General features: G+C 45.0%; 1 protein-coding gene across 9 annotated transcripts in view; it reads right to left on the reverse strand.

Moving 5' to 3' along the window:
• Window positions 1-25,533, reverse strand: part of mast2 (microtubule associated serine/threonine kinase 2) — a 147,203-nt gene that overhangs the window by 36,279 nt on the left and 85,391 nt on the right. For 2 of the 9 annotated variants that reach the window (XM_076082601.1, XM_076082598.1), the window contains exons 4-5: window positions 23,271-23,302; window positions 7,604-7,695 (exon numbers count right to left, since the gene is read on the reverse strand). In XM_076082601.1, coding sequence (XP_075938716.1) covers window positions 7,604-7,695; window positions 23,271-23,302 — 124 coding nt within the window. Of the gene's footprint in view, window positions 1-3,089; window positions 7,435-7,603; window positions 7,696-13,625; window positions 13,975-16,119; window positions 16,324-18,773; window positions 19,563-23,270; window positions 23,303-25,533 lie in introns of those variants that run through there. The other 7 variants (XM_076082607.1, XM_076082602.1, XM_076082604.1 and 4 more) reach the window with 7 other exon arrangements.

Genomic DNA, 25,533 nt, shown 5'->3' on the forward strand with positions numbered 1-25,533 from the left:
TCTCTGTATCTCTGTATTTACCTAGCACAGGAAATGAGCTGTCCTGTGACAAATCACCATAGTGAATGACAGCTTCAGAGCTCATGAGCAAATACGACAGATTGAACCTGAACTGCTTATCTGTTGTCAGTTTTCCCGCTGCATGTTATGTGAAAGCACACCCTGTCAAATTACAAGACAGAAGATCAAATAATGGGCCTCTGTATGACAACACGTGTGACGTGTTCTGCTTGTTCACGTGTCTTCCCTCCTTTTCAGTAAGACAAGAGCTGAGTGAGTGAACTAGACGTGTCTGTCGGTTGAGTTCAGCTGACTTCTCTCGTCCGCCCTAACCGCGCCGAAGAGGTGTACCTCGTATGTCGAGACCTGGACTTTGGAGGCAGACCACCGGCTTTGCCACCAGAGCTGCCATAGCTCCGGTTTGTGCCCCTCACACAGAGCTGCTGGTAGCGTTAGCGATGTAAAAGGGTATCGACGCAATAATGGCCCAAACCAATGTATGTGAGGTGTTGGAAATGAAAATAAAGAAAAAACAGAGGTCATTTAAACAGAGACATCAACGAAAATGATCTAACTGGAGAGACGACGAGATTCGGAATTTCTGATGTTGAGGGTTGACGCCGTAATCATCAGACAAATTCAAGGAACAGCGAGAGTTCTTGGTTGTTTATGACCGAAACTACAAGCCGGCTACGTGACTGTGGTGCAAACCGCATCAGGTCCGGCCTCCTGCATGCTCTGCCCAGGTGAACCTCACCTAAACCAAATGATTCAATAATTGATGCTTTCTTTCATTTCAGTGAGCTGGTAAGAATCCCCCTCGAGTCAGAAGCATTTGATCAAAGTCAATCCCACCTAACAACATGTAAAAGTTGTGATTGTTCAGTTTTCAGACCTAGTAACCGCTCATTGTCTCATTGGATAGAAACGACTGTCACTATTGATTGTTTAGAGCATAAAAAAACCCACAAATAGGCTCCATGAAGTCAAGGTCACACTGAATAATTAAGAGAATACGAAACAGAAATTCAGTGTGATGCTCAGGCTGCACGAACATCTGTCTTTGTGTTTCAGGAGAGGAAACATCCATCCACCGAGCATAAAACATCTGCAGCGCAACGTCAACGACCTGCTGTGAAACTGACGCACGAGAAAACAGCCGATCCTCCTCTGAATTATCCTGAGATTATTTAATAAGCATACCGACACATCGAGATACATAAACATGCAGCGTGATGGATGGGAACGTTCAAGGCCGGGTCTATCTGCAGGGAAACGCGGCGCTCGGTGCGCAGCTAATATTTCAGCGGAGCGGAGACGGAGAGGGCGGACGACGAGAGATGAAGTGGTCGGACATTTCCACATCAATTATGCATTTCTCCTCGGCAGCCCGTCTGGACGGAGCAGGGACTCAGATATTAATAAGAGCATTTGTCTCTCCGTCGGACAGGAATCCCCGTCTCTGTCTGAAGCCGCGGAACATGTATGCACATACTCAAGCGAACACGCGTGTTATTAGTCAAACAGAAGCTTGTTAGTTTCCATCGCATTCATCCATTACATTCAAAAGACACAGGGAGGAACTGTCACACCTCATGGCTCCGACTGTGTGTGTGTGTGTGTGTGTGTGTGTGTGTGTGGACCATTCGTCAACGCAAGAAGACAGATGTAAGACTCTCTCTGTAAAGAACAATCACACACAGCGAGGTGTAAACTCTGTGTGTGTGTGTGTGTGTGTGTGTATATATAGGGCGTCCGGCGCCTCTCAGATTTATTTGCATGATAATGCGACGGTGCTCCAAGGTGTGTGTCATGAGCTCAATGTCAGCAAGGCTTCCCAAAGCCGCCTCAGAAACCCTCACCCTGGGTCTGAAGTGGTATTTCATTCTAGTGCTGTTCTCATTAGACAGTCAATGAGTTAGCTGATTGATATGAAAGCAAAAACACCAACTAGTCTCTGGTTCCAGCTTCTCCAGTGTGAGGACTTCTGATGGTCTTTTCCAAACAGTCTTGAGCAGACCTTGTAAACTGACTTCAAACAAGTTTGATTTGATTGTAGCCAATAAGACGACGAGGCTTCTGTGGTTGGAGTGAGAGAGTGTCCAATGAGGGAGAAGGAAGACGGAAGACGGGGCGGTCCAATATTATCTTTTGCAGTTGTGTGACTATTGTTGTACAGTACATGTCGGCTGAGAAGTAACAAGACACTGCAAAGACATGTTTGAATACTTTGACTACGAGGGAGGAGGGGGGGGGGGACTATAACACGTCCCAGTTCATACTGCTCAGTACATTCAAGGGATCTTTCATTTTTACATTATGTGGCTATAAGGGATGGGCATGACTACTTAATAATAATAATGAAAATAATTTAAAAAAATAAAGAACCAATAATGATAATATTACATTGCCTAAAAATATAAATGTACTTGTACCTTTCTTTGGACGGGACGCGGTGATTAAACTGCTATCTGTGATGATCTGAACTGATCCATGACAGATAACGTCTTCAATCAGAAACCAGGATTAACAGTGATCTCTGGAAGCTTTCTCAACAAAAGAAACAAAAGTGCAGTGCAAGCTATTTAACCTAAAAGTTGTGGATTATAGGACAACTAGTTTGACGATTAACAATTTGCGCACCAAGCACAAGGAGAAAACAGCAGAGACAGACAACAGGCGGGCTAGCAGAGTTAGCACGTTGTTTCCATGCCACCATAACATATCTGCCAATGTTATTTAACATCTCAAGGACTGATATCAGATCAGTTGTGTCCTTGGCGTCCTCTGCATCTACATGACAACAGTCCTCTGGCGTGAGAAGCACAGCGATTATCAGATGTGCAAAGTCTGTTGAAACACAGGGTGGAGTAGAGTCAGAGAGGGAGGGAGTAGGACTCAACAACCTCCGGAGCATGACCATTTCCTATTTCCTGTTGACATGTGTTGTTGCTGATACATTAGTGGTATCTCAGAGGGTTTAATCCCTTGCTGTAGGAAAGCTATCAGTTGTGAGATGACAGGTTGTTGGCTTGTTACCCAGTCAGTTTGTTTGCATGATGCTCTGGTTTCTTTTTTGCCCCACTGACCTGCACTGGTCACGGCTGTCATACAGCTGTCAGCCAAAGTCACTGAGGTCACTCCTTCCCGCACCGCACCGAGACTAGAAACATCACAACGCCTCATTTCCACCACACACACACACACACCGTGATGCGATGTCCACACAGTGACTTTCAGCATGCTGACATACTCTGATTGGCTCCAGAGGGGGGAAGAAAATTCAAATCACTCTTGAAATCTATTTGAATAATACTTTCCACTTCTCGTGAGGAAGAGAAAATCACTGTGTGGATGGTGTTTTGAAAGTGAAATGTAAATTAGGGCTGAGAGTACCCGGTAGGCGGTCTCGTCACTGCAGGTATCGAAGCCGCCCCGCTGTCACATTTTCAGAAGGTTTTGTGCAGTTGACAGTGACCTACTTTAGCAAAGACTAAGACATATACCGGCGTATGAGATACATGCAAATGTATTATCTGCTTTGTGCCTCTTCAGTCTCGCTGCCTCTCCAGGGACAGCGTGGTTGGGATAACAAAATACAGCTATAATTGGGGAGGGGGCGGAGAGACAAAAAAAAGAAAAAGAGCGCACAATGTGCGACAGGAATGAGAGAAAAGCTTGAATCCCAAGTTGTCTTTCTTCCTGTCCTCCAGTGCAATTACAAAGTCGCGCGGTGGATTGTTTGACAGAATTCATCAGAAGTCAGAGCACAACGCAGCTGCCAATCATCAGCTGGCCTTTACCAAATGTCAGCCGGGGGGGGGGGGGGAGTTCAGGGCCAGGCGGAGGTAAAGGAAGAGAGAAAGTGTAGATTTTAAAAGAGGAGAGAATGAAAGGAGACGTTACGGTGATGACAAGAAACTAGTGAGACAGAAAGGAGAGTGGGGGGGGGGGGGGGGGGGGAGAGAGAGGAAACAAGGGATTTATGCAGGCTTTTCAACATTTAATAAAAGTCATTTTTGGAGAGGATCGGTCCTCATCAGCCCCTCAGGATATTAGACTTTGAGGAATCTCCATTTGATTAGCGCCAAATGGCTGGGTGATTGAAACCATGATGAAATTGGTGATGAGGGCCAGAGCGAGAGTTTGAGAGGAAAAGAAGAAGAAGAAAAAAAAGAAAGAAACCATGTATGTATGAAGAGGGTCTGTGGGAATAAAGGAAGAAAGTTTGAATGGCCTCCAGTGGTGCATATTAAGTAGTAAAGTAGCAGCCAGCAGTGAGATATCACAGCCTTGGATTAGACTAAAGGTTTCTGTTAACGCGTACGTTTCTGTGGAGGTAATATCAAACTTAGCATGAGGCTGAAAACCCCATTTAAGCTTTTATTCAAACACTTGATCAAAGCTACAGTAAGAGTAGTTACAGTGTAGTTACAGTGTAGTTACAGTGTAGTTACAGTGTAGTTACAGTGTAGTTACTGTGTAGTTACTGTGTAGTTACTGTGGACTGAAGCAGCATGAGAGAAAAGGAAAATCACAACGTTAATTACTGACATTGAATTAGCAGTGTTTACTTCCTCTGCGGTGTCGGGGACACAGAGAGACAGGGGCCGCGAGATTGGTGGCAGCGTTACCATGGCAACACAGCAGCCACAGCAGTCAGGATGGAGAAAGGAAAAAAAGAGAGGAAGCGATGGAAGAGTGGAACGAAAGAGGGACAGAGTACTATGGATGCTGCAGCGCAATGTGACCCCAAACAGGCGACCACGCAACCGATATAGGGCCAAAATCTTCTATCCCAATACAGGTCGATACACATGTAGATCACCATGTACGATACGATTCCATTGAAGGACTATAAATCATTATATTGAATTATGACCCAGCCCTACAAACAGACACAAAAAAACTACACAAAAAGGGTATAGAACGATGAAGTCAGTGTGTCTTGCTCCTCCATTGGAGAGGTGGTGGGGCCTCTAGCATGTCTGTGCCCAGGGGGCCACTGTCTCATAATACACCTGTAGATATTGTGGCAAACCAGGGGGAAAAGCCGAGCCGACACAGCACAGGAGGCGGATCCCCAAGCTCAGGTTGGGGGAGGTGATAGAGGGAGTATACTATCCGGTGCAGGTGCTGCAGCCAGTAGGCACGTGGCAGTGGTCACACCTGCAGCCCATGAGCTAATTACAATGAGCATATATTCCGAGGGCTGTGAAGCAGCAGCGGCAGACAGACTGGGCAGAAGAATACGAGGATCTCCTGAACCTCTGGAGAGGAGCTTCAGCAGACCGGAGGTAATTAAGCGGACTCACCCCTCTCCTCTGCTCTGCCCAAACAGGACGGAGGAATCATCTCCCACTGGGTGTAGACTGAAGGCCAAAGACCCCGACCGGGAGGAATCTTTTGTTGAGTTTGACCCGATCCCGCTTTACCCTACCCTGTTTATTAAAGGACACTTTATGTTACATGGCTACGGTCTCTGAGTCACCTGTTTTATCTCTGAATCTTGCCTCCACGACCCCCGGGTTGCCACAATATATGATGACAAATTATTTTTAGAAGCTCCCAAATATGCTTTAAGCTTCTCAGTCACCAGTCAAAACAAAGTCTTTCACCTGCATCTTAAAGTCCGTTGTTAGCCTCAAATACAAAGCACCAACAGGATACAAAAGGAGAGGCAGAGACAGAGAGGGGTCTCTGGGTTTAATGGAACCAGCGTCGTCGCCCCTTAACCACTCAGCATCTATGACGCTGTGCATTCTACATCTATTGTGAATGATTACTTTCAGGGTGACGGGCCGTAGGAATTTCAAAATAATGGCGTATCTTAAAGGTGATCAGATGCATCGATGTTTTAACTTTGCGTTAAAAAACAGTTATTCAAACAAAGTGTGTGTGCGTGTGCGCTGCGACTGATTTGCCAAGTTCCATTATTTCCTGAGCAGGAAATGAAACATGTGCGACATGCCTGTCAGCTGAGCGCAAACACACCGTTAATGAAGAGCTCTCTCTCTCTCTCTCTCTCCAGAGTCAGATATAATTGTCGATATTTTACCATCCACCCATGCTGCAGTTTTTCTCTCCTCCCATTCAGACCCTGTCACCAATCCATTTTCATTCAGTCCCCCCAATCTATATTCCGACCGTGTCGCTCGCTCCCCTTCAGTCACCATCAATCAATATCACTGGTGTTCATCTCTTTCACATTTATCTCTCTCTCTCTCTCTCTCTCTCTCTCTCTCTCTCTCTGAATGGTGGAGGAGGGTGGAGGGGGTCCCGTGGGTGGGTATCTGATGGTGGATTTGGAGTTATGTGTGCTTGTCTTGAAGGCTGTCAAGTGTGTTCGACAAAAATCCTGCCAGCGTTCATTTCAACTGTCACGACACACACAAAGTAGCAGCACACGCACTAAATTTCCATGTGTGTGTATGTTTGGTGGTGCCCCCCCCCCCCCCAAAAAGGATTTCTTTAGAACAGCTGAAATCATATTTTTTTTTATCAATCTGTTAATTTTCTTTGGTCTACAAATCAGAAAATTGTAAAAACACTATGAAAAGAAATTCCAATTAAAATGTAATGGAGCTCAAGGTCACGCCTTTAAACAACTTGTATTGCAAGATCAACAGTTAAAAACTCAGATATTGAGATTCTAATGAAAAAAAGCATTTTAAGGGCTGTAAACGAGACAATGTTCTGCGCTAACTGCTTAATAAATGACCATAACTCCCAGTTGGCCAACGGTTAAACAGCAGCCAACAAATACTGCAGGTTAGGGTCTGATGCAGATATCGATATGTACCCAGTGGGACATTTTACGGTTGAAAAATAAACCCATCAGTGCTTTCAGATATATCTGTGATACGCCAAAAATCTGCCAGCCCATGTCAATATATCAATCAGGCTCAAATGGCAATGCAAGTATCAATTTGTCCCGAGCCGAATTTATATGATCTGCTCATACTCACATGGCCCTATCGATCAATTCCAGGAGAGCACGTGTTGAGAGTTTTATGACGTTGAATGAAGAAGGGCAGAGCTCGAGCTCATCATCGTCAAATGCAAAACACTCAAAATATACCCAACCAATTTGAGTGATTCCTTAAAAAGGCAGGCGGCAGCCCACATACAGCATGGTGGGCCTGTGCACCAGTCCACGCAATCAAATATGTCGCTGTGCTGTGCTCAGACAGCCACCTGAGCCGTTTATTGTGCTTTGTTGGTGTGCGACGGTAAACAACACAACTCCTTGTAACGCAGCTCACCTGCTGTTACTACACACTGCGTTCTGCAGATGAGAAAAAACAGGTGATACTACACCATCAACTGATAATGGTTCCTTTACTGTTGTCAGCCGGGCAGACTGCTGTAAGCATTGTAGGTATTCATGGTCCCCAGAGGATGAATCACTCGTTTAGTCTGGTGCTGCTGCATCTGTTAGTTAAATCTGTTTAGGCTACCAAAGCTTTCAAACTGCTGATCAGGATGCTGCTGGTGCCAAGATAATGTTTACACATTTAGAAAAATAGATCTTCTTGTGTCAAGTGTCAAAGCAAGTATACATATATATGTGTGTGTGTGTGTGTGTGTGTGTGTGTGTTACCTGTGTGTCCATGCAGAGGTGAGTGTGGTCGTGGCAGGGTGGGGGAGGTGCTGGACGTCACAATCAGGCTCTTCCTGTTGCTCGTTCGACAGCTGAGGACAAAAAAAAACACACACACACAAACTCAGTTCAGTGAATTCATCTATGTTCACATTTTGAATCAATAAAGGCAGCTGTGTTATCTGCATGACAGTAACAGTTTGAATTTGTTTTTGCAATGAACCACACACAAAGACTTCTGCGTCTCTGAATGCTACTAAGCCTTCTTTTGACGTTTCTCAAAAGAACTGGGTAAAAAAAAACTGAGCTGGAAGGCAAAACAGCCGCGGTCCCTTTTGTCAGGAACACTTCCACTCTCTCTCTCTCCTGAACGTTAAAGCCAGTCGTCTGTACCGCTTCCAAAAAAAAAAGAATGACTGCAGCTCTGCAGTCATTGACAGCAGGGGTCCACTGTGGCCGTCAGACACGCATATGATCGCGCGCATCAGACAGCGCGTGTTTAGCTTTCATACATGCGCCGCCGCTGAGCTCACAGCTACAGTTTCACCGAGTCCGTCCGTATGTCCTTCAGAGGACAGCGAGGACAACGCAAAGGCATCAGATAGTCGCAATCATGCAACACGCAGCCGGCGGTCGCCTGCTGCTTATTGCAGCCCAACTTGAGCGAGTCAAAGAATTTAGTTTTGCCTACAAATATGCTGTCGTCTATATACAGAGCAGTAATAGCAGAGATGAGGAACTCCATCAGGTGCTAATAGAACGACAGTCCCTTTAAACAGTGACCTTTAACAACACTCACAGAAAATACTGTCAGCTCTCTAATGCGGGATGTATAGACAAGGCCATGGCAAAAATATACTTTGTAAAAATGTAAGCAGAGTTATTTATGAATGTATCCTTCTAATCTGTCGTGTGCCGCTCTATTTGGGTAAACACTCTCTTATTTACACATTTACAGGGTTTTTGATGCACCCATACCCGTTTAGTTGTCTTTTTGTCGTTTGTTCAAGAGATAAACTAGAGTTCATATATGAGGTATGATATTAGTTTAGACTCAAAATACTGTTTTGCATTGCACCTCTTCTCTTCCACTGCCGTGTTTGATTAGAAGATGTCGACCCAGGCTCCGCCGCTAAGGGCTGAACAGTCATTAAGAGGTTGATCACGCAGTGTAATGGTTAGACTTCAGCTCCCCTCTGAGCTGAGATGACTGTGTCTTTGTAGTGTAGGTGTGTGTGTGTGTGTGCACAAGCTGCTTATAAAAGATGCTTGCAGAGAAAAGAAGAATCTGCTTTTAAGTTGCGACAAGCGTCCCCAGACAGAAGGGGAGAGGAGGAAATGATGAGGCAGTCTTCGGCACTTAACAGCTCAACACGACCACAGGTTGAGCTCGCAGGATCTTTCCCGCTTTGTTTTTGTTGCTCTGTAGTTCACGGCCGAGCGTGTCCGTAAAGACTGGAGGCGAGGCCCGCTGTGCTCAGAGGAAATGACGGCTGGAAGAGGAGGCAGTGATGAGGCCTCAAGTTGCGCTGAGGATGATGTCTTATTAAAGTAACAATGCTAAACTGGCAGAGGAGGATGAAAGTTAACAGATGCTGTTGTTATTATTACTAAATACTGACCTAATCACTGGATCTAAAAGGTGTTCCCCAAGGTTCTACTCTGGGTCCTCTCTGTTTAGCGGACGCCGGAGGATGAGCGTAGAGGAAGAAGAGAGGAGAGTGGCGTGCTGTGCACAGCATAACTCTTGTTGGACAATCAAAAGGCAGCTCTGAAGTATTTCGGTTTAGTTTCTTCATCTATTTGTTAAGCTAAATGAACTGAATCCAGTATTCAAATTAAGATTTTAAACCCATTTTCTAAACAAACGCAATGTGTTGAACGTCTTCCCTCAGGTATGCCTGTATTTTCCTTAAGTGAAAGAATGGACACACACTTCTTACAGGCTCCTGCATTGCCGGCAGGTGTCGGCGCACTAACAGCATGAATGTTCGGGTGTTAATTGGCCCATCACATCTGCTGGCTGTAATTATGTAGTTGTGTAGTGTAGTGTTTCTGACAGGCCGAACCTGCCGGGATGATCACGAGACACATGAAGCGACTAGGCCCGAAACCTTCGCTACAGTCAAATGATCAGCGTGACGTCTCGGATTTTGGAGCTCTTTATCTGTGCGGTTTGTGTGCTCTTATATGGACCTGTTTGACTTCCAGGCTTTAAGTGTACGGATGTCTTTGGCATTTGAATAAGCTTTAGGTCAAGGCCAGGGTTAGGGACGAGCACATGTATTATGACCTGTGTGAAGGTCATAATACAATCTAATTCCCAAACCCACCTGACAAATAATTACTACACGTGATGTATATATGGCATGCTGGGTGTGTGTGTGTGTGCTTGCCATCTGTTGAGATGTGCAGCATCAGCAGTTTGAGCGTAGCATGTGGTGTACACGCACACGCACACACACACACACACACAGTGGTATTTACCTCTTTCTCAATGTTCTAGTGTGATAGCACTCTGCACTTTGTCTGAACTCTTAAAGCTTTGGTACTTTCCTTTACATTTACTTCAAAGAGATCAATTTAAACCAAAGTAAAGATTTCAATGAATTCATCTCCATTCATGTTGAACTTTCGGCTCCCCTACAGACACATTTTAAAATGTTTTCACGTCTGGAGCTGACCTGCTGTGCAATGACTTAAAGACTCTCTAGCTTACACTAATGAAGTGGAACAATGCCTCTATTTCCCTATTACAGGTACCACATTAAACAGTACTTTTGCAGGAAATATCCTCTTTGAATTTACAATTAGAAGTTATTAGGAAACTATGGGAGCTGCTAAAAAAAAGAAAAAAAGATATCTGGCCATCCGTTGTTATCCTGTGAGACATTTAGAATGTTTGAGCTGACAGTGACATTAGAGGAAAGGCAAAGGTTGGATTGATAGACATCAGCTCACTGCGAGCAGAGCAACAGCACATAGTGTACAGATCGAGGACGATAAGGAGACCACTGAGAAAGGAAGTCACGAAGGAGGAAGACACAAAAGAGAACAACCCTGGACAGCGGAGGGACATAAAGACGACATGGTGCGAGTCCCACCGAGACTAAAGCAACGCTCAGTTGGTGTGGGTTCATTAACAGCGACGGCCGCTCACTCTGCTGCTGATCACCGGCTGATGAACAAAGCCCAGTGGCTGCCTCGTGAGTCTGCATGTACATCTAAGGCCGAGGCATCAAACACGCTGTCAAATGTGGAGCGAGTGTCGCAAAGACGAGCAGGAGACAGGGAGGGGTAACGGTTAAAAAGACTCCCGATTCAGACACCTTCGTGACTTTCTGTCTGGTGGATGATGGAGAGAGGAAGCAGGACGACTCCTCTGACCAGCTATACGTTGTCTTGCACAAACATTGACAATGTATTAACACTGTGTACTTGTTTCTGACAATACACAATTGTAACTGCTGCAGCACAGTTTCACTCTCGTAAGAAACTGTGCTTCTGTAATTCTTTATTCTCCTGCAGGAAGTTTTGGATCCCTGCTGGAAACATGTTTCCATTATGCAGAACTGACTGAAGGCAACATTTCTGTGTGTGTGGGTGTGTGTGTGTGTGTGTGTGTGTGTGTGTGTGTGTGTGAAGTGGGCTTTTGAGTGCCTCTCATCACCATCAAAGCTGCAGCCTGTCAGGTAACAGCGCAGTGAGTGAGTGCTGCTGTTCACTTTCATTACTTTCTCTGGGTGAAGCCGCTTTTTATGACTGAAATTTCTCTTAAAATTGGTCACGGTATTTTACCCAAGCGGCGATGAGAATTCAAAAAGTCCTTGTGTTTCCCATACTGTAGTAACTGCATGGGCACAAAGCGCTCCCTCTGAGCCGTCAGCCATATGAAGGAATAGTTCACCATCATGGGAAACGCGCTCATTTGCTTTCTCTCCGAGATGAGAAGATCGATATCACACTCATGTCTGGCCTGGATCCAGAATACACCCGCTAACACCTCTAAAGCTCACAGATTAACATGCTGTGTCTCACTTGTTTAATCCGCACATGAACAGAAATGTAAGGATGTCGATGTGTGGCTTTAGGAGAAGTTGCGAGCTGAACTAGTTCTTGTTGAACAGTCGGTAAAGTGACTGTGTGCAGCTTCCTGAGGTCTCGTCATCACAGTGAGGTTGCCAGGTCTGGTACCATCGAACCTGTAAAATGGCTCTGAGGCTCTGGTTACAGACAGTAAAGTGAGCTTAAGAAGCGGAAAAACTACTGCGCCACTGATGTTTGTTGTCACCATAACAACGAACAACAATCCCCATTGTTCATAGAGCGGTATGTTTAAGTGTTTGCACATGTGTGTTTACTGCCGTGTTACCTGCTGCCATATGAGCGACTGCATAGAACCTCAGGATGTAATAACTTTGTTGTTGTAAAACTCATAAGACACACAGTCGTAGAGGCAGACCTACAGCGATGTGACGGGAGAGATAGTGGAAACTAGCGACGAGCAAACAGCTGTGTGGGTGTTAAACTAAACCACCTGACACCCACCCACCCACACACACACACACACACACACACACACACACACACACACACACACACACACACACACACACACACACACACACACACACACACACACACACACACACACACACACACACACACACACACACACACACACACACACACACACACACACACACACACACACACACACACACACGAGTGTATGTGGATAAGATCTACAGCCAAACTCATTTCCCACAGTCCACTCAATAATGTTGGTGTGAGGGTTACGGCCACCACAGGAAATCAATGTGACGGCCCACACCGGAGTGTGTGACGGTGTGTGACGGTGTGTGTGTGTGTGTGTTTCGTCTTTATATTCACACTTCCTGCTCTGCTGTGAGTTAGTGTCAGTAGCTACGAGGTTAACGCTCCGAAGGAAAAACAAGAAGAGAGATGTCACCGTTGCTTGATTTTCTTTTTGCAAATTCACATTATTTTCCTAAATTAGTCAATGACGACCTGTTGCCAACAGGACTACTGAACCATTTGACCTCAATGCTTCTTTTTGGTACACATTGAAATGTGTCTGTAGCACACTGTGTATCAAGAACATCAAGTACTGAAAGCTGCACAATCCTCTGGTCAATCTTTGTGATTGAGATGGCGGAAACAGAAGAAAAAATAAATGTATTTTCTTGTGTTCAGGTGACATTCAATGCTCAATAACTTTGGCTTCTTTTGTTAAATGAGGAAAAGGGGTTTTTCAGATACATTTTTTTTCATACTCCCGAAAGTAAGAATGGTACTAAAACCCGTGAAAGTATTGTATAACACCACACTTCCTCACAAAACATGATGATTGTGGTGAGGAGAAAGTTTGGTAAAAGGAAACATCCCTGGGCCTTTATTTAACATGCACCATGTTCTTTTTACTGAAACACCAGCATGAACATCAATCTTATAAAAACAAAATCTCCTGACACACAAAGCAGCCTAAGCGGACCAGTCAGAAATGTCCATGTAGTCGGATGTTGGTTGCATTTACTAGGACGTCTCCGTACGATGGCAACACATCGCAGTGACGGAAAGGCAAATGTCAGCCTTTGGACTTCTTCAGGGCCGGAACATGCTTCTCCGTCTGCACATGAGAACACGTGCACACGTTTGTCTGTTTCCTTTTATTCTTTTAAGCATTTTGTATTTATATTGCTATCACATTCAGTGTTCTATACGCAACAGGAAGTTGCGTATAGAACCACTTGTTAAGGATTTGAGAGCTCGGTGCAGTTACGGATTAACACACTAATCTGTGCATCTTTGCAGGTGCTAAACATTTAAACTAAACACATGAGAGAGGACGGAGACGAGGAAGCCATGTCGGGAAGCACAATATGTCGACAAGCTTAACATTTGAAAAAAAAGCCTGGAGAAGCACACTCCTAACAGCGTGACCGTGTCTTTAACACTAAAGTTATCTAAAAATCAACGGCATGAAGATGTAAATATTTACATTTTTTGCATTAGAAACGCTGTGACAATGAGCCTGACGGGGGGAGAGGCCAGCAACAGACATGTGGAAGAACCTGTATGTTTGACATCTGTTAAGACAAGGTCAGAAAACAGCAAGAGAAATGGAGGATGGATCAAGAATGACTGTCATTTTGGAAGTGAATATGATAACTGGTGTTAAAAGAGGATGCCAATCTCTCCCGACCCCTCGGGTCACCCTTTCTCTGTGCGAGCCATGGATCCATTTTGTCCTGATTATAGCTCATCACGAGCTGTCGGCTCCCAACAGCTCCACTCCCAAAACTGTTGCTATGCAGGAGTCACTTCACAACCTCTCTCTTCTGAAAACACTGCCGAGACAAATACACACAACAGGGGGCGGTGACAAAGAGCAGAGAAGAAGAAACATGTCAGTGTGTGTGTGTGTGTGTGTACCCCTGCTATTACAGGGAGGAGGAAGAAAATTGCTGCTTCAAAGTGATAAGTATAGCTGTATCTGCTTCTCTTTGCTGCTGGAGAAGCCACCTCTGGCTCTGACTGACAGAGGAGAGGAAGAGGAGAGGAGAGGAAGAGGAGAGGAAGAGGAGAAGAAGAGGAGAGGAGAGGAAGAGAAGAGGTCAGCTGAGGGAACGACAGCAACAACAAAAAAAAGACGAAGAAGAAATGACGACATGTGGTCGCATGCACAAACGTCGACTTCTATTCCAACCTGGACTTGCATCACAGAAGCGTAAAACTGTACGCAGATGTAGAAAATGTAATAAAAGAGAACACACACACACACACACACACACACACACACACACATACACACTGCAGTTCTGGGATACATACCAGCAGTGTTACATGTGATTCCCATTCAAACACACACACACCGAGTCAGACAGAGCGTCCTGTTTATCCATCAAAAGACAAATTCAGTTAGCCGACCTTCATGGAGGAACTCCTGCTGAGCAGCTAAGACCTGCAAAGAGGAGGAGGAGGAGGAGGAGGAGAGAGGATGGAGCGGCAGGAAATGAAAAAGAGAAGGAGAGAAAAAATGAAAAAAACTAACTAATTGAGACGCAAAAATGAAACGAGGAGCGGAGGGGAGGGAAAAAAAAGACGCAGGGCTACCGGAGATGAAATAACTAATAAAAGGAAAAGGATGGAGTGTAAATAAGTGCGTACCTCTTGGAGCGCCGCAGCATGCTTCTCTCGGGCAGTGAGAAATTGGAGAGCACCGTCCAGAAGGAGTCAGACATGCTAACGCAGACGCTCCACCATCGCTCTGACACCCGGGCAGAGGATGTGGTTGGCAAACAGACGCCGGCTTCCACCCGTCACACCGGCGAGAGGGAGTGTGCGTGAGAGCTGCGGGTGTGTCTATCTCCTCCCTCTCTCTCTCACTTTTCTCTGATCCTCTCTCTCTCCACCCAGCAGATCTCCCTCCCTCCCCGATGCTCTTTTTCTTCTTCTCACACCTCTGATCGACCTCCACATACAGCAGAGCAGGGACAGAATGGTTATCCCTTTACAGATGTTTGATTGCACCGGTGACATTTACCTGCCGATAACCTTCTCATGCACACAGCTGGTGTTTCCTCATGTTTAGGTAAAAGGACCTTTTCCACAGCGGGAACTGTTTCAGGACCTCAGGAACCCTTTTAAGGAACTCTTTCCTGCATTCAGACTGGAGGAAGCCGGCTCTTTCCTCTGACACCACGGTGATATGACGATTTATGCCATGAGGCATTGAACATGTTTCTACCATCAGATATCTTGCCATATTATCTATACTGTACAGCAGTATCCATCCCTTTAATATCTTTAGGTGCATATATGCGTTTGTATATTGTATCCATAGCGCCCACCCATACTGACATAGTTCCTTGACCCCCAAAACCTTTTGCTTTCTGATGACCCATGAACTATCATGGCTGTTGTTTCACAATAATGAAAACAATGGGGAGAGGGGGAGGGTAACGACATGTTTCTTATTTATTATTGATATTATTTTTATCTCATGACCCCTCAGAGTTATCTGGCAACCCAATAAAGGGGTTCTGACTACCAAGTTAGAAACAACTGTTTATTGAGGACAACAGTAAGGATATCTATTCTGACCTCCTGACAGTGATATGAAATGTTTCTCATTTAATATCTTGAGAGAGCTAAAGAGTGATTCCACACCAGGGTTTGATTGACAGCTGTCACACCAGCCCAAATGAGCTTGTTTTAAACGAAGCCAAACAGGTTGGACGTGCGAGCATCCTCAGGTTGTGACGTAGCTCCTGGGGCTCCTCGGTACTTTAAGCTATTTGGATATTGATGAGTAAAAAATCAGTTGTGGCCAAAACTACAAAAAAAAAAGTTGCAAAACAAACAGAATGTTCCTTGAAAGTAGCCAGAAGAAGACTCTAGTAAGTGGATGTTGTCTTCTGCTGAACGCGATCGAGACAACACGCACACGCTCGCTAACAAACAGGTGTGTTAAGAGGTGACACGGCTCTTACCTCCAGAGGAAGGGGTTTCCTCGCTGGTGAACAGGGGCTGACAGAGGGCCGTCAGAGGAACAGAGGGAGGGAGAGGAGGAGGACAGGGGGGACAGGGGGACGACGGGGGGCTGAACGACGGAGGGATGAAAGGAAGTGGGGGACAGCAGGTGCTGGAGGAGGCTGCTGTTGCCGTGGCAACGCAGCTGAGCCGGCGACCAGATTCTGCCAACAGAGGAGGGAGGGGAGGAGTGGAAGAAAGGATGAAGAGAGGAGGAAGTGAGCCGGGTAAGGAGGGATGTGTGAAGAGGACGGCTTGGCCGTGTGTGTGTGTGTGTGTGTGTGTGTGTGTTGTGAAGAGACATCAATCTGTTCTTTAACATCTGTTCCCTCACTTTTCTTCTCCATCTGCTCTGCTGCACCTCAGCATGTTATAAATAGTGCGTACTTTTAGGATGTCACTTTAATAGTTTAGGCTACAATGACTTGAATGGTTCAATCTAAAACAAAGAATATCTGCAACAGAGACACAAGTGAGCCAGTGTTTGCTTAACAGCAGTCACTGTTTGTGGAAGTGACTCTAAAACTAAATACATGCACAAAAGAGGCATGAAGTCAAAGAACAAGTCTTTTTATATTGATTTTAGACGTTTCAGGCGTGTCTGTAGACACGATTTAGAGTTTTTGGTAAAAGCTTTACTCGACAGTGGCCGACAGCACTGAGGTCGCATGCAGCTGCAGCTCCAGCGCTCAGTGTGTGAGGCAGCAGCAGGCTCTAGCCACTGATCCGTACGCTCTCTTCCTGCCCGCAGATGTCCCCTCGCAGCGGGCAGGAAGCCTCGCGCACTAACTTATCACAGCTGGAAACGGCTGGACAGAAAGTTCTGGATCAACTTCACAGAGCTCAGTCAGGGGTCCAAAGTCAAACTGAAACAAAGACTGGGTTTACTGTCTCAGGAAGAAGCACAGACACCAGTTCAAGAATTCCAAACTGTTGGGAAACTTTGAGGTCGACCTGTTAATGTAAACGGCCTCAACACATTTCCCCTGGCTCGACAGTTCAGATGGCAGTTGGCACAAAGCTGCAAGCGGCATGAGGACCTTATGGTGGTGGTCTCCATGTCCCCTCCCTCCCTGCCGGGTGGGACAGAATGGGTGAGACCACCTGCTGGGAATTCAAGGGCTACACACACATTTTAGGATGTGCAGTGCTCCCCCCCCCTACATAATGCAGAGCCATCTGCGGTGCACCGCCACAGTTGCAGCACGGCCATCGCGGGCACAAAATTAAAGACAATTTCATAATGAAATGCTGGATCCCAACGGTAAGAAGAGCCATCTGGCACACGAGCGGGAGAACAGGGCTGCTGTCAGATGCTGCTGGAGAGCAGCTCGACCAGGTTTAAAAGGTCGAGTTTTGGGAAGAGGTCACATGAAGACTGTTTGGACCGGATTCATTTACAAACGAGATCAGAGTCCAGAACCAAGACCACGTCGATCACACAGACCGCATAGAGGTTTTCTTGTTGGGTCCAAATAAGATATCTTCTCTAGAGAATTAGTTCATTTAACTGTGAACCTTACAATATACTTCTATTTGAGTAGTTTCTAATGGAATATGAATGGTGTAACACTTGTGTTTGAACACAGAGAGACTGGAGTCCGTTGAGCTGATGGAGGACTTCCCTCCCTGCTGGCATCTCACTCTGATACCTACTCATGTTTCCGTTCCACCGACTCGGTATGCATGCACACTATGCATGTTCTGTATTATGAATGTAAGCCGAACTTACCCCCCCCCCCCCTAACTCTTCACACCCATATATCTAGTGATAGTGACCTACCACAGAAACAATGTCAAAGGCATGTATTCTCTCTCCCTCTCTTTCCACACTAATCCTTGTTTGTTGTTAGTTGTTATATTCAGCAGGTATCGGTAATTGTTCATTTCACAGCTAGTAACAGAAAGGTATATATCCTGACAGAGAGAAGAGAAGAGACAGAAATAAAAGGAATGTTTACATCCAGATGTTTCACAATTTTGGAGAAAATTGTAATAAAGTAATTGAAGGAAACGGCAAATGTGCCTTCAAGGAGCGCCAGCTTCTTTAAACCACGTCAATGAAAGAGATTGCATAGTTGATTTCCGCATTTCGTTTATTGAATTACTTATATTTCGTGTCCTCCGCAGAAGGAACTGTGAAAACTTTGTTCCTCCAGCACCACAATCAGGTCAAAATTTACATTTCTCCAATATTTAATGACCAAATATTAGCCTTAGCTGTATTTTGTGTTTAATGCCAATCAGCAAATGTTAGCGCGCTGCCATGCTAAATTAAGATGGAGAACAGTACACCTGATAAACATCAGCATGTTGCGGTGGTCCTTGTGCTCATATTACAGCGTGGGGGTAGAGTTACAGTCATGGATGTAAACATACTGGAGCCACGAAGTAAAAACAAAAAAAAAAAGGGTACAAAAAAGATACATGACTAGTTGCCTTGATATGAATGTGACCTGCATTCACTCACACACACACACACACACACACACACACACACACACACACACACACACACACACACACACACACACACACACACACACACACACACACACACACACACACACACACACACACACACACACACACACACACACACACACTCTCTTACTGGAGGTGGAGGCGTGGGGCTCCCGCTCTCTCCTTCCTCCTCTTCATCTTGTGTCCCGGGACAAAAGGCTCAACTGTAATCTCTGATAATCCACCGGGCTGCATGAGCTCATCTGTCCGTCAAACATGTACTGCACTGTCCATCGTCCAGCGCCACACTGAACCAAAAACCGGCCCACAGTTAGTCCTCCATGAGCCAAACCCCTGACTTTTATATATAAAGGAATGTGTGTGTGTGTGTGTGTTACGTCAACACCTGCTCTTATCTCCAGACACACACACACAGTTATGTGAGGTATCTGGGGTAGAGTGTTCCCACCAGCAAGCACGGACTTGCTGAGTCACAAACTAAGAGGCCGTTTTAAAGACACACACACAAACACACGCAGCCTGTGGAGCGACGTCCAGACCACGCTCATATTTATCTGAGCACAGGACGCAAACTCCGTCTATTGCACAGCCTTCCTTCGTCTTCATGTATAAAAAAGAATCCAAAAATGTCTCTGAGTCAGATGTAATGTCAGAGGATAAAAAGGAAACTGGTCCAGTCTAGTTGCTGGTAGTGGTCCAGTCTAGTTGCTGGTAGAGGACCCTCAGCTCCCGCCACCGATCCACCAGACAGAAGGCTCAGAGGGACGCTCCCCGGCTGCATGAACCCAGGAGCAGAGTGTCTTTTCCTGGGTACAGGCTGCCCATTTAATCCCTCTCAGTTCCTGGAAGTCTCAGCTTGTCTGTGATCAGCCTGTCCGCTGTGAGACGAGAGGACTGACTGAGTCCTCAACAAACAGCAGTGAGAGGGACAGAGGGAGGGAGGAGGGTGAGCGAGAGGGAGGCGGTTACATGAAGGCAGGAGGGAAGACTGAGATGTCTTCACTGCTTCATACTCATTGTTTAGTTTTTATTGTCTAAAGGAAGCACTTCCTGTTCTCGTTCATGTAAACAGCAGGAGTGATGAAGTTGGAATAAACAGTGACATGCCCTGTTTATAAGAGAACGGTGCTCATCTTTTACTCAACTCATTTTATTGGCCATTTAATAACTTCTAGTTAAGCTTATTTCCTATATTACTTTTAAAATTACATTTGAAATAATTATTTCATCATTTCTATTATGTTTCTAAAAACATTTCTTTCTTTTGAGAACTTTTTTTTAGCTTTTAATACATTCCTTATAAATTATGTTTCTAAAACAAATTAAGTTTTACTCTAGGCTTCAAAAAGTACTTTTTATAAATACTTGACTTTTTAAGATTAGTTTAATTTGAATGACTTCTTTTAATTGTATCAATTATTTAAGGACTTATTCACATTAAACCAACCTTTTCACTGATTTTTGTAAACGCTTTGCTTTTTAAACTATAAAATAAGCTTTATTTAAGTTTTTTCAAACTTGAAAAAAGGCTTTAAATGACCAGTTACTGCCACCGTGTTCTGAGCTGAGAGGCCTGTACTGTGCACTGTCCTGAACAGAGTCCTCTGGCAGCAGGAAACTAAACTAAAGCTGACACCAACTTCTTCTAGAGAAACATCTACCTCTTCCTTCTTTAATCCTCTTCCAGTTCAGGTATTTTCTTCTTTTGATGACCGTACCTAAGTTACAACCTTACAGGGAGACTTCTCTTCCTCTCTCTGACACTTGGACTCGGGGGACGTTGTCCCGATATGATGAGACCAGCTGTCCTCTCGGTCTGTGCTCTGGTTTCTGAGAAGCCCGGGGACACCGCTGACCCTAATGGGCTAAATGCAGCTCACAAGCCAGATTGCTAATTCATAAACAATGGAGTGGATCACGGACGGCTCTGACTAGGGTAGGGTTACACACACACACACACACACACACACACACACACACACACACACACACACACACACACACACACACACACACACACACACACACACACACACACACACACACACACACACACACACACACACACACACACACACACACACACACACACACACACACACACACTTAATGTGGACTGATTACTGATGCAAGGGCAGCCACAGGATACGAGGATGTCATTACACGCCAACCTGGACTTGTGTGTGTGTGCGCCTCCTTGTCCCCCTTGCAGAGACTATGTTCTTGATGTTACTGAGGGCCATCAGAGGAATGATTCATCTAATTGATTTATTCAGTTGACTTTAAGATGATACATTGAATTAGGAAAGTACCCAACGGTAAACAAGCATCTTCTGTGTCTCTGCAAAGCCCTCCGTGAGCTGCTGATATGAAGCACTCACTCCCAATATAGTCATCAGGAGGAGAACATCCTGTAGTGCGACTCGGTGGGTTACCATGAAATATGTTCTGTTTGGGCCAAAATAAAAAAGTATGAAAATATGATCTGATATGATCTGAGGCAAACAGAAAGCAAAAATAAAAAACAACCAGCATCTGACAGATTGACAGCAGGCAGACTTTGTTTCAGGTCCATCACTTCCCCCCGAGCTCTCTGCAGAGCCTGAAGATCACACACACACACACACCATCAGACCCCTGTGGCTCTGCTGATATTAAGAATCTTAGGAGAGAGCAGCTCTGTATCTTCAAAGCGCTACCAGGAGATGTGTGAGAGATAAAAGCGGTTTGTATTGGAGGTTTGGACTGCAGCTACAGCCACGAATGTATACTTTCACAGTTGTTATCATTATTACCTCGCTGTGGTTCAGCGATTTAGGATCCCAAAGGGGAACTGGGAAATCAGGATTTTCTCTGCGGACCACTATCTTTGGAGGATCGATACGAAACTCGTTACGGCAGGATGCTCGAGATGATTGTGCAAGCGCTGTACGAAAAGACAGGCTCAGCTGATTCAAGTTAGTCACACGGTGAGCACTGGTAATACCTGGGTATGTGGTCACGTGCTGGCATGTTACCGTCCTAACCCAGTTACAGAGCCATATGTGAGGCCGTGAATCTGGAGGAGGCACAGTCATGCCTGTACACTGTATTAATATAAAGTATTTTCATTATTTTCTCGTGACCATTATCCAGGATGTTATCAGTGATGAGCTGACAGGGATCGCGGCATACGCTAATGCTAATAATAATAACGCTAATAATCTTTTTTTACTAATTATATTAACCGTTGCTCCCTGAACACCATTAACACATATAGCAGCCTTGTATTATATTAATTGGATATTTATTTTTAACGAGGCTAATCACACCCACTGTGAGCTAGCAGGGTTTCATTTCATGCTGTGGTCCATTTCACAACGCAGCCTTGCGTTTAAAGAGACAATGCTAGAAAAGGAAAGAAAAAGTACTGTTGTTTTGGGCTCCCAGTCATTGTTTTGACCCCAGCTTCCCAGTCACTGTTATCCAACAACACCCAACACACATTTGAAAGCATTGCTGCTAGAGTTGAGTCAACCTTAGCAACTGAACCAACCGTGCTAACTAATTTAACCATTTGTTGGGAAGAAAGCAACACTATGTAATGTCATCCAACCTGCATGTGCTACCATGTCACATGACAGCCTATTAAAAAAACCTCTCATCCATAAACTACCAATGATGGCAGTGTTGTGCGTTTTGGGGAGCTCTGGCAGACGGCTTGTTGTTCGTTTTCAGACTGTAGAAATGATTTTCCAGGACATCGTCTCTCTTTGTGTTTCCAATGACTGGACAATTGGTCAACTGTCTTCCAAGGTGCTCGGGAACCCTGACAGCTATAGTACACAGACCGGTGGCTTGAACCTCTGCTGCAGTAAACAGTGCTGAAAGAACAGACCTGCCCCTCAGCCGACCCCTGTGGTTGTGCTGTGTTTAAAGGCAGCTCAGGGGAGTGAGTTACGATGATGACACTAGAGAGACACATCTGATATCACAGCAGTTCTCCAGAAGCATGACTGAAAGTATTTCGACTTTTGTTTCCAAACATGAAGAACTTTTTGTGCCGGACGGTAAATCAGCTGCCTGGTACGCACGCACACAGATATAAATAGGTCTGCATCTATACACAGTGGGATGCTCAGCTGTTCTGGCACGCACGCACGCACGCACGCACGCACACGCACACGCACACACACACACACACACACACACACACACACACACACACACACACACACACACACACACACACACCTTGACTCAGTGACTTTTCAACTTTGTCCTTTAACCCTTTACGGGAAGCTCTATCTGTATAACGTGATAGCTGAGACAACATGAACACAAACAAACAGGGTTTGATATTTAAAGGACTAGTGAGTGAATGTTTGAGGCCAACAACAGGAGACAAACACACACTAGAATAGAACAGGACAGACGCTCAAAGTCTCCACGGACGAACATTGAGTGTTAACAGCTTCTCCTCCACTGTTATTCAGAAGTCCGCCCCCTGCACCACATCATGCAGTATGCGTCTGTGTTTGGTTCATTGCATTTCACTTCCCAAATGACACCTCTGGAAAAAAAACAAGCAACGCAGACAGGACGGGCTCTCATTGGACGGAAGCCAGAGGGCATGATGGGTACTTACAAACTGCCTCTTCTGGGAAGGCTCAGCTCCTTCTGAAAGAGAGAGAGAGAGAAAGATTTAATTATTTTTGTTGACCTCTTTGGTGACAAACATTCATCAACAATCAGACAGTCTGGTCATCAACCTGTACGGCTCCGTTACAGCCGCTCAGTACAGATGTTTAGACAACAGGCGTCACTGTGACATCACTTCACAAGGCAGCTTCTACACCAGATATCATCTTCCTCCACCAGTGAAGTGTTTAACGTCTGTTAATGCGCTTCAAAGCTACAAGGATTTGTTTCAAACATGAGACATGCAACAAACATCTGTTACGTATCAAAATGCAGTACAGTATTACATATCAAAAGTCACATCATTGCAATATGCTCACAATAATCCCAAATACTAAACTGCACAAAGCCAAGAACCCGTCGAACGTCTTCCCTCTGAATTACGATGTGCAAATCTGTGTGTGTGTGGAAAGGTGAGTTTCATTTGTGCACCTGAGCGGCACTCTCTACGAGCGACCACACGGGGGCAGAGGAGTGTCGTCATAATCACCATGAGCTCATGGAGGCGACGGCGCTGCTGCTTGTTGTATTAATAACAGACGCTTTTGAGAGGCCGAATGTGTGAACAAGAAAAAAGATTTATCCTGTCGCTGAGATTATCTGGACCTTTCAAATAGTATGAATTTTGATCTGAAGAGGTGCAACATAAAACTCATGTACACGACCTGTAACCTGACGGCGCCTCGCAACAGCTTGAGAAAACAGACAACAGACGTCCTGGAGAGCACCACCTGGCCAACAGCACCAATCAGTGTGTGTGTGTGTGTGTGTGTGTGTGTGTGTGTGTGTGTGTGTGTGTGGCTGAGGTACATGGATGTTGAAACCGTGTTGAAGGTTCCCAAAGTAGGTCAACAGCTGGTTTTACTTTGAAGAAAACGTGAAGACCTTCCTCAGCGTCCATCAGTGCAGCAATACTTCATTCAGACGGAGCACAACACAGACTAGTTATCAGCCGCGAAGCTGACTTTGCTTTCACCTTGTGAGTGTGTGTGTGCGTGTGTGTATGTGTGTGTGTGTGTCATCATAGCAACAGAAATGTGGTCCTACTGTATTGTGAACAACCACAGAGGCAGGTTTGAGTACTTTGCCAGGTGTTCTTATGTCCGTCTGACTGTGTTTCTACCTGTGCTGTTCCTTTAAAAGACTAAAAATAAATTACAAAAATAACTGCGGTTATTTTCATTATGGATTAATCTTCCTATTATTTTTATGAATTTATAATTAATCATCAATTCATCAATTAATTGTTTAATTAATGTTTTTAAAAACAATTGTAAAAAAATGGCAAATTGTAATATTTAAAAGCTAAAAACAGAAAATGGTAGAAATGAATGAAAGAATTATTTGAAGGTATAAAATAATATAAAACAAATGGATGGATTATCAAAATAGTTGCTGATTAACTCCAGACTAATCAGCTCATTTTAAACAGCACTGAAACTTTGTTGATGTCTGCAGAAATGCTGCAGTCAAGTGTGATTTGACTAAAGAATGGCTTCCCTTGTCAGCTGCAGCTTCTCAACAGCACATGAAGAAGAACAAATGGCAACAAAGTCGGGCCTCATTCCTTTCTAATCATTCTCGAGTCCATTTAAGCTGCGCTGGTGTTCAAAACATATTCTGCTCTCTGATTAATTAGAGGACACGTGCGGCGCACTCAGCAGGGATGAGATGCACCTTTTGGCTCTGCTTCCAACCTGTTTTTTTTAATCTCTCCATCACACTGTCTGTCTGTCTGTCTGTCTGTCTGTCTGTCTGTCTGTCTGTCTGTCTGTCACACACACACACACACACACACACACACACACACACACACACACACACACACACACACACACACACACACACACACACACACACACACACACACACACACACACACACACACACACACACACACACACACCCTCTGAGTTCCTGCGTGGGACGGCTGTGCCATCAGAGTCTGCCTCTATCTCCTCATCTCCCTCTGTGCAGATGAGCTAATGGTCATAATGGAGTTCAGTCGGAGCACAATGAGTGGGTGAGTGGCTGTACGGCAGAGGTCTGCACTGTGTGTGTGTGTGTGTGTCCAAGCTATGATAACGGCAATCAAAAAGGTTTGCTAGTCTTTAGATGGCATCCCTTGAACAGTACAGAACCAATTAGCCTGTGTGTGTGTGTGTGTGTCAGTTAGACTGGACCCAGTGATTCTATTACTCCCATGAACA

Source organism: Anarhichas minor, unplaced genomic scaffold (assembly GCF_050575085.1).
Source record: "Anarhichas minor isolate MPS153535 unplaced genomic scaffold, ASM5057508v1 ptg000096l, whole genome shotgun sequence".
NCBI lineage: Eukaryota > Metazoa > Chordata > Actinopteri > Perciformes > Anarhichadidae > Anarhichas > Anarhichas minor.